General features: G+C 45.7%; 1 protein-coding gene across 1 annotated transcript; it reads left to right on the top strand.

The window, feature by feature from the left end:
* Nucleotides 1-5,298: 5,298 nt before the first annotated feature.
* On the top strand, nucleotides 5,299-5,673 carry LOC142767923 (uncharacterized). Its single transcript, XM_075870162.1, has one exon. It carries the CDS (start codon nucleotides 5,299-5,301, stop codon nucleotides 5,671-5,673), a length of 375 nt encoding a protein of 124 aa, XP_075726277.1.
* Nucleotides 5,674-10,521: the final 4,848 nt, after the last annotated feature.

The following is a 10,521-nucleotide window of genomic DNA, read 5'->3' as shown; positions in this document are numbered from 1 at the left end:
GTGTGGATCGCTTCACCAGATGGCCGGAAGCGTTTCCCATTTCCGACATTACAGCACCAACAGTTGCCAAGGCTTTCACAAACGGCTGGGTGTCGCGCTTTGGATGCCCTTCTGTCGTCACCACTGATCGCGGTCGTTAGGTTCAATCGGCCCTTTTCACCGCACTTGTCGATATCCTGGGCATTCGACACATCCACACAACTGCCTACCATCCTTCTGCCAATGGCATGGTCGAACGGCTTCATCGACAACTGAAAGCTGCCCGCACTGCTCACCAGCCAAGGGAACGTTGGCTCGACCACCTCCCCTTCGTACTTCTGGGCATCCGATCAGTATTGAAAGTGGATCTTGGCTGCTCATCAGCTGAACTAGTCTATGGCGTTTCCCTGCGTCTTCCAGGAGAATTCTTCGAGCCATCATTGCCACCTTCCACTCACGATGCCTCCATGTACATTCGAGAGCTGCGCACCACGTTTCAAAACCTTGCTCCTGTGATTCCTGCCGACCGACACCCCCAGTCTCTCTTCGTCAGTCAGGATCTGCATGACTGCACTCACGTCTTCGTTCGGCGTGACCAAAGACGGCCACCACTAACACCAGCCTACGATGGCCCATTCCGCGTACTCCATCGTACACCTAAGACGTTCACGCTGTAAATTAATGGCCGTGAAGACGTCGTGGCTGCTGATCGACTGAAACCTGCGTATATCGCCGCTCTCGCGGCTGCGGGGTTTCAATCTAAAGTCTGGATTCCAACATCCAAGCATGTTCACTGGGCGACTCCTCTGGTGATTCCTACGGCTCTCGCTCTACGGGAGGGAGCCCTGTAGCGCCTCAACGCGCCACTCTTCAACGAAGAAGTTGGCATTTGGGCCGCGCGGCGGGTGCAGCGCGATAATAAAAAAATCAGTTCAAAAACTGAACGCTGTCAGGGCTGGATTATTCCCGTGTTAGCTCCGACAGTCTCTTTTTCACACTTCAGCTCTATCTATCATAAGAACAGGTAACCGTGACAAAGGATCAGCTACTCTGTTGGACGAGTGTCTCTGGTTCTCCACCGGGAAATTGTATCGTAGTAGCCTTTCGCACCAACGTAAAATTAATTCTTCGTGGGTGTCGGTTTGAAACTTTCGAACACAAAAGTGAAACGAATGTTTGATGGTCTGTTCGAAGAGTGAATGTTCATCCCCACAGGTATGTATGCCAATGCTCGCATGCCCGAATATATGCAAGTGCTTCCTTCTCACCAACTGCATACTTTCTTTCTGCTGGAGATTGAGTACGTGATGCAAAAGCAACAGTACGAAGATTATCTGTATCTCGGATGGTGAACGCGCTTTGCGTTCCAGTGGGACATTTTCTGTTACCCGACGGCCGTCGAACGCGCTGTTTGCCTCCCGCTAAGCTTGCTTAACACTGCTTTAATTGAAAACGTCAATGTAACTTCTGGAAAACTACCACTTTGGCTCACAGCAAAGGTAAAATCAGAAGAACACTAACAAAAGCTTACTTTATGATGTCTGGGAAGTTTGGCGCACGCGTTAGCACACCTTTGATAGCGCCTAAAGACAAGCAAGTGGCACAGTTACAGAGACAGTAAAATAAGACAAAACAAGTGTTTGATAAAATCACGCGTATTACGCAGGTGTAACCCTCCAGTAGGATAATCGCGAGGTTTGCTTGCAGTGCACATTTTCTTGTATGTGACTCCCCTCTCCTTTTTGTTCATCGCTTCAATAATCTTCATTTGTTGAGTGCACTTTCTCTGTGAGGGTCCAGTTTTCTCGTCAACATTTCAACGCGGCATTTACCTACAGTATGGGCCAACTAGCCCTCATACAAGCTTTCCTAATGGGAATGTGTGTGGAGGAAGGGGAATCTTTACCTCATGCCATCTACTCGCCAAAAAGTGAAAAGTTGTTTATGTTAGATGTGAACTGAGTGCATTCTTCTTACTAGTAATATTTGTTGGAGGTAGTATTAGTGATAATGCTTCTCTTTCAAGTTTGTTGCACCGCCTTATGGTGTGTTCTGAAGCGTAGTAAAACCTCGTTTTTTGTTGCATTAGTCATGTCGTTTATATAGCTTTTTTGAATGAACACGCATGTGACCCTACGCATTTCCAATCTAAACAGGTTGAGCCAGAGGTGTCAGCATATGGCTTCTTTGCTGTTTGTTGTGCTTGAGCTGTAACCACCTTCCTTTACCGACATGCTAAACAGATGGATGGCACCAACTCAAGTATATTGCCACGTTACTTTTGGTAAGTTTTCTTATCACCCCCAATACACTACGCGATTCTGAGCGCAAACCGCGCCCGCAGTCTTCGAGAAGCTTCAGAACTGTAGTAGATTATTTCGGTAAGATGACGCACACTCGGCAAACTCCGCAGAATATTCTGGAACCTACGTCACTGCTAGTATTAACGCTAGAACATTCGATGACAAGTGTATAAATGCCAACGCGCTTCACCGCTTGTCAGTTGATCGACGGCCGACGCTCTGTTCACCGCTATCTGTGCACGTCTGCTACGCTAATTGGATTTTACGTTTACTGGGCACAGTTTCACCCAAATAAACTATTAAATCCCAACATAAAGTCTCCTGTATTCGGCCACGTCACGACCCCGTGACATCTGGTCGAGGTGCTGCTTCGTTCGTGTACCGGACGCCCCCATCAAGGCATGAACCCAGCCCACGTCGCGGAGAAAACACCGATGCCAACCAACCAGGAGCAGCGAACAAGCCGCCGACAGCAATGTCTACCACTGGAGTACGGGCTTCTACGAGACAAGGCGCAGAAAATCGACCGCTCTCGTCGATACTAGAGCCGACTACTCCGTCATCAGTGGGTCGTTCGCCACGAAGATAAAGACAGTTAGGACAGTTTAGAAAGGCCCTAAAATCCACACAGTCGGAGGTCATCTCGTAACGCCAGCAAGAATCTGCACAGTGTTACAGCGTTGCTCGAGAGATGTCATCTTTGGCATGAACTTCTTATGCCTCCATGGTGCTGTCTTCAACCTAATAACAAAGTTAATAACGTTATCCACAGGCGAAGCACCACCGCTGCCATCTGTGAACCACGCCTTGAATGTGCTGAAAGTAGAAGTCAACAATCCGCTTTGCTCCAGCGTCATTATTTCTGTCGGCGCTCTGAGATCACCTGACTTGGAAAGTGTTGAAAGCAGTCAGCATCTGTTGTTCACCCGCAATATTTGCGTCGCAAGAGGAATTGCAGAGCTGTGGTGAGGCAAAGCAACAGTTATGCTCACGACTTTCAGCAATGAGTACAAACACGTGAACAAAGGAACGATGGTCGCATATATCGAGGAAATCGTGGAAGCCACCAGTGCTTTGTCCCTCGCCGATTCTGCGGAACCTGCTCTGAGACACCAAGCCCCTCCTTCAGCTTTCGACATCAATCTGAGCCTTTCCAACCATAAGCAGGAAGAGCTCAAGGCCTTGTTTCCTTCAATACGGAGATTGCTTCTCGTCATCGTCTAAAATTCGGCAGATGCCAACCACAAAACATCACATCATAACCGAGAAAAATGCCATACCACTCTGTCTGCGTCCGTACAGGGTTTCGACGCGAGAACGCGAAGCCGGAAAAAGACAAGTTGATCAAATGCTGCGGGATGATGACATCCAGCCGTCCAAAAGTCCTTGGCCGTCCCCCGTGGGGGTAGTGAAGAAAATGAATGGGACCCTACGTTTCTGCGTCGATTATTGCCGCCTCAACAAAATCACAAAAAGGGCGTGTATTCCCCTCCACGAACAGACGACCCAATGGATCGGCTTCATAACGCCAAGTACTTTTCGTCAATGAACCACAAGACTGGCTATTGCCAAATTGAAGTTTACGAAAGAGACCGAGAAAAGACAAAAGACGGCGTTCATAATAGCGGACGGTCTCTTCGAGTTTAAAGTGATGCCCACCGGTCTTTTCTCAGCGCCTGCCACTTTTCAACGCTTTATGAATACAGTAGTGGCAGAATTGAAGTGACAAACTCGCCTTGGTACTTGGACGACGTCATCGTGTTTTTCTCGAGTTTTGACGAGTACTTTCGGTGCCTTGGAGCAGTACTTCAAGGCATCAAGACGTCTGGACTCACCCTGAAGACAGAAAAGTGCAGATTTGCGTACGAGAAGCTCTTGTTCTTGGGACACGTGATTAGCAAGTTTGGAGTATGTCCCGATCCGTGGAAAACAGCCGCCATCTCCGACTTATCGCCACCCACTGACAAGAAGGCAGTGCGCCGATTTTTAGGCCTATGAACCTATTGTAGGTGGTTCGTCAGAAACTTCGCCCACATCACCCGCACTAACCTGTGCGGGACCGACGGGGAGCTCAAGTCGGAAATGCCGCAGGAACACACTTTCCAGGAGTTAAAACATCGCCTCCAGACGCCTCCGTTGCTTGTGCATTTTGACGAATTCGCCGAGACAGAAATACACACTGACGCAAGCAGCGTAGGTCTCGGCGCCATTCTTGTGCAGAGGGCTGACGGACTTGAACGGGTTAATAGTTGCGCCAGGCGATCGCTATCAAAAGCAGAAGCCAATTATTCCACAACAGAAAAGGAGTGCCTTGCCATTATCTGGGTTACGTCAAAATTTTGCCCCTACATCTATGGCAGGCCCTTCAAAGTTGTGAGCGACCACCACGCCTTGTGTTGGCTAGCTACCTAGAAGGACTCTGCAGGTCATAAGTCCGGCAAGAAACATTCCGACGCTGAATGTTTCTTTCGTGTGCCTGTCGACCAACCACCACTCGACGACCCAGATGACGACTACTTCTTGGGAAGGCTAACTGCCGACGACTTTGCTGAACAACAGCGCGCTAACCCGGAACTTCGGGCCCTAATAGATTACCTCGAAGTAAAGACTGCCGAAGTACCGAAGGTATTCAAGCGCACACTTGCGTCGTTCTTCCTGCGAAACAGTCTTCTTCAAAAGAAAAGCTTCTCACCACTCCGAGCCAAAGTGCCTTCTTGTTGTTCCTTCAGCCCTGCGACTAGAACTTCTGCAGACCCCGCACGACCATTCAACGGCAGGGCAGCTCGGTGTATCCCGCACGCTCGCGAGGATACAAGAAAGAGTCTACTGGCCACGTCTTACCGCCGACGTCACTCGTTGTGTGAGGACATGCCGGGGCTGCTAGTGACGCAAGACACAGCTGATAATGCCAGCGGGATTTCTGCTGCGCAATGAACCACCTCGCCGACCATTCCAGCAGATTAGCATGGACCTACTGAGGCCGTTCCCGATGTCCGCTTTCTGAAACAAGTGGATCATGGTAGCTACCGACTACCTTACCCACTACACCGAGACAAAAGCCTTGCCCAAAGGCAATGCATCTGAAGTAGCTAAGTTTTTTGTTGAAAATATTGTCCTACGCAACCGTGCCCCGGAGGTCGTCATCACCGACACAGAAACTACATTTACGGCAGACCTAACTCAAGCGATCTTGGCATACAGCAAGACAAGCCACTGCCGGACGACAACGTACCACCCTCAGACCAACGGCTTCACCAAGCGGCTAAACAAAACCATCGCCGACATGCTAGCAATGTATGTCGATGTCGAACGCAAGACGTGGGACGTCATTCTTTCGTACGTGACCTTCGCATACAACACGGTGGTGCAGGAGATGACGCAGATATCTTAATACAAATAGGTCTACGGACGGAGCCCGGCAACGACGCTCGATGCCATGTTGCCCAAAGTCACCGATGAAGAAAACCTCTATCTTTGTGAGTACCTTCAGCGCGCCGTAAAAGCCCTACAACTTGCGCGCCTCCGTATCAAGAACCAACAGACGACCGACAGCCACCATTACAATCTTCGACGACACTTCGTGGAATACAAACCCGGCGAACGTGTTTGGGTGTGGACGCCGATACGCCGACATGAACTCAGTGAAAAGCTTCTGCAACGGTACTTCGGACCGTACAAGGTGGTTCGACGCCTCGGCCCACTCGATTACGAGTTTGTACCGACGGTATCATGAACTTTCAACGACGCCGATCGCGACCTGAAGTCGTCCATGTCGCGCGCCTCAAGCCATTTCATACGCGTTAACGAACTGAAACAGTGCTTTTTATTGTATTATTGCTCTATCATAACTTATTTTGTGTACTTTCTTGCAATTATTGTTGTGTATTTCCTCTTCCTTTAAAGCATTGGGACGACGCCCTTTTCAGAGGGGGCATTGCCACGTTCCTTTTAGCAAGTTTTGTTATTGCCCCCAATAAACTACGCGATTCTCAGCACAAACCGCGCCGGCAGTCTTCGAGAAGCTTCAGGACTGTAGTAGATCATTTCGATAAGATCACGCGCACTCCGCGAACTAGGCAGATTATTCTGGAACCTACGTCACCACTAGCAATAACGCTAGAACATTCGATGGCAATCGTATAAATGCCGACGTGCTTCACCACTTGTTATTTGTTCGAGGCCGACGCTCTATTCACAGCTATCTCTGCAAGACTGGTACTGTAATCGGACTTTCCGTTCACCGGGCACTGGTTCACCCAAATAAACAGTTAAATTCCAACAGAAAGTCTTCTGCCTTTGGCCACGTCACAACCCCGTGACAATATTTGTTGATAAGTAATCATGGTGTTCTGATCTCTCATTAAAATAAACTCTCCAAGTGCACAATTGATCTCCTGATTTTCTCAGATCACCAAGGCAAACAAACTGCTACATAAGAACATCCATAGAGCTGGCTCACTTCCGGTATTTTTGATCATGAGTAGGTGGTAGGAGAGTGTGTTTAAAAAGTATGCATTATGTATTACAGGAGAGGCATGTTTATTACGTTCTTTTATGTCATTTCAACGTACAAAAGAGAATCCGTAAATGCCATTTGAGCATAGTGTGTTAGAGTGACCTAGTTTTATAAAATATATTATTCTATCTCTTCCCCCACCCCGCCCGGTAAAACTACCAGACTCCAAATAAATACTATTCATTCATTCATTCATTCCTTCTATAAAGTTGAGAATGAAAGTCAAGTCCAAACCAAAGACGCTTCCTCAAAAGGCATTGAAGGAATTTTGCGCAATACCTAGATATTAACTAGATATATGCATATCATATACTGTACTAATGTTTGGCGAACTTACCCGATAGCTGACTCATTGAACACTTAGATCAAGCCCCTAGCCTGAGTAAGTCTGGGTAAGTGATACTTATGTTAGTTTGAATCAAGTTAAAGTAACGTTCTGTCAATTTGCGCCTCCCTTGGAAAAAATTTGATGAGGTTGAGTAATTGTAAAGCGCAAGATATATTTTTTGTGTGAACTAAGGTTGCATGGTGGCCTTGTCGGTTATCCAGGTGCCCGATTCATAGCGCATCCAGGATTGGACAGAGGAGAAGACTCATAATAATAACACAGTGCTAACATTCAACAGTGAAGTTTATTCCACCAGAGAAAAGTTCATAAACCCTAACACCACACGTAACATGCCCCGTGCTAAAAAATCATAAATAATGTATCTAAAGCAAATCATTAGGTGGGACTCAAATGATGATACAAATGGTTTACCATCTGTGTCATTGGCTTACAAGAGCTACGAAATTCGGCGCTGACATAATCAGCTCAGTAAATAAAATAATTAGTACCACATGACGATTTGCTTTGGGTACACGATCTCTCGTTTGAGCACAATGCACGTAAAGGGCCCTGTTTTAGGTAATGTACAGTTCATTCTCGAAATCAAATGCACTGCTGAAAGTTAGCGCTACGTTTGTGTTAGCTGTCGTCTGCTGTGTTCCGTACTAGATGCACAATACATAGGATTCTTGAATTAGTATGAGTGAGTTTAAATTTTTTGCAGTCCTATAATACCGTGCACTCATCTTCGCCTATACTATCAGCCTTATCTAGAAATTCTTGCTCACATTCATGTCTACGCGCACGTACTCCAAAGCGTTATATTGTTCATGCACAATTGTATTATTTATTATTAGGAGGCGTAAATTACATAAGGAGGTCATTGACTCACCCCCCCCCACTAACTCTACCGATTGAAGGGAAGTTTTCGATAAATGTATTTATTGTCAGCATAATAAAAAATGTCCTTATTAATTTATATTCACTTCTTACTTGTATTCAAAGACAATATATCAAAAAGCATATAAAGCAGCACTAATTAGGCGAGATATTGGTGCCAAAGAGCATTGACACCTTGGCCGAAATTATGCGTTTTAAGTCGGACTCACTCAGACGCAATTCAAGCCATCAATATGAGGATGATTGATTCGAAAAGAGTCGCAACTTTGGCTACAAAAGAGTCCAGATGAAGAAAAATTTTCACGAATGATTCCGACTCAAGAAAAGTTTGGCGAGTCTGAGTTTGTGTGAGCCTTGAACGCAATAGATGTATAATTAACGCGTCTGAGTGAGCTCTAGAATTTTTTGCACCCTAATGTACGAACTTGTAGACTGCTTTCTCTGATATGCCAAATGATCTGAATCGAATAAAGGGCAGAACCTAATGAAAACTCTGCCACCTGAGCCAGGTGGTGAAAGAAGCTTCTTTATCGGGATGTTCAAACCAAACAATTTTTAAGTGTAAGCTTAAATATTGATTAGGTTGTATATATTGTTTATCGCAAAAAGAAAAGAAATCATAAGGCATAGAAAAACAGATAAATGGTTTGCAAAGGCGAGTGCTGAAAAAAACAATTTGGAGCAATAAACAGTGGTCGGTCTAGTTTCTTTGTGGAAAGCTAGTTTTCTTTCTTAAAATGACACCTGTTTTATTGATAACGATAAAGAAAGTACGCTTACACTCTGATTATAATAATGGCTTTGCATGCGATATGCTTCGATAATTTCTTACTAACGATTTGCGTCTCTCCTACCAGTTATCTCATAATAAATAAAAATGAGAAAACAACTGCGTGGTCTACAAAGAACAGGCATGTTTGTGCTTCCTCCTGAGAGGACCAATCTCCCATGTTCAAGAGAGTATTGATGCAGTGTCTGATCTGAACTATGTATGCCGTTCTACAAAAAGCCGTATGTGATACGCGACATTTATGGTGCAGTTGGTCGATTCAATGAATTGCATATGTCGAAATTGCTTTTTGCTTTTCAGTTTTAACGTTTGCATAAAAGCATAAAGGCACTTGGGACTGAGAACTCGACTCTTATTTGTGAATATGTTTCAAATACACTTGTTTGGTTGGTTGATAGCGCAGTAAACACATCAGGGACTGAATGTCGTCTATCCATCACCATCACAGTACGCTAACTTTCAAATGGAAGCTCCCCTTTCGTTACGCTTTCTTGCTTTGCAGGCTGGTAAATGTTCAATGTAATGGTGTGAATTGTAGAGATGTTCAGAAATGAAGCAATGCAAATGAAATAGATTGGTCTCTTTACTGGGCAGAGTCATGCTTAAAAAAACAAGCACTTCGTGAGAGTGCGCCGGGTTTTTTGCGCGACGCCCGCCAGAGCAGCCGGCGTCACGCAATAGCAGTGGTAGCGGAGGTGCATGTGAAACGAACTCACGTTTGCGTGTACTGCTGCCGCTCATCACCCCGATCAGTGTCGCTCAATCGCTAAGCTACACCCATGAAGTCCCTAAGAATGACGCCTTGAAGTGTTACTCTATAGTATGCTTTAAAAAAGCAGCATAGTTGCTGGAAATACTCTCTGCGAATGCAAATAGAACATTTTTCTTTTTCATTCTGCTCACACTAAGGTTGTAAAGTAAGCTATTGCCTCACAATGCCTTGAATTGGTGCTGACAAATTCCCAATTTCTCTTTACTTAAGATTGTTTATATAGCCCGACGCTTACAGGTAGATAGATTCCCCTGCTCAAACTAGATGTCGGTGTCCGAGACCCTCCTCCAGAAATGAATTGACAAAAAGAGACTTGTTTCTGCTCGAGGAGGAAAGAAACTGGAAGGGGTGCCATATGTACACCAAGTGGTACACAATTTAATGAACGTAACTGATAGGTACATTGTACAAGAGTTTTTTTCAGTGACACATAAACTAGCAGGGTTAGGCTCTTGCCTTTCGGGGTCACTTGAAAAATCGCCCTGCGGAAAAAAAACGCTGACGCACGTACGTCCCATGCGCCTTGGGCGTAGGGTACAAAATTCTGCTCACTTGTGAAAAGATGTATATTGGTCATACCGGTAGTTGTGTCGACGATCAGGCATGGGAACTTGAGCAATCTGTTAAAAGTAATTTGTATTTTCATCTGCCTATGCATTGCAAGACTTGTGCATGTGAACCGGCGTGGTGTAGCAATAGAACTTTGTGCAGAAGTAGAAATGCTTGGTGAGAAAACTAATTTTCTTGCGCAGAACATCAAATAACCGTTTTGTTCACTCTCCCGTGCACAGGACTATTGTTTTTCGATGACATTTGCAGATTACAAGCAGATACGCGACCATTTCTTTTCTTTGTTTCCTTCTTTCAGCTGTTCTGACCAGCTGTATGCGTTATTTCCGCTGCGCGTGGCTGTCTCAGGTATTTTTAATTGCT

Source organism: Rhipicephalus microplus, chromosome 7 (assembly GCF_043290135.1).
Source record: "Rhipicephalus microplus isolate Deutch F79 chromosome 7, USDA_Rmic, whole genome shotgun sequence".
Taxonomy (NCBI): Eukaryota; Metazoa; Arthropoda; class Arachnida; order Ixodida; family Ixodidae; genus Rhipicephalus; species Rhipicephalus microplus.
This window is presented reverse-complemented; position numbering and strand designations above follow the sequence as displayed.

Coding starts and splice junctions, on each gene's coding strand:
- LOC142767923 (XM_075870162.1), top strand. CDS start 5,299: ATGGTAGCTACCGACTACCTTACCCACTACACCGAGACAAAAGCCTTG.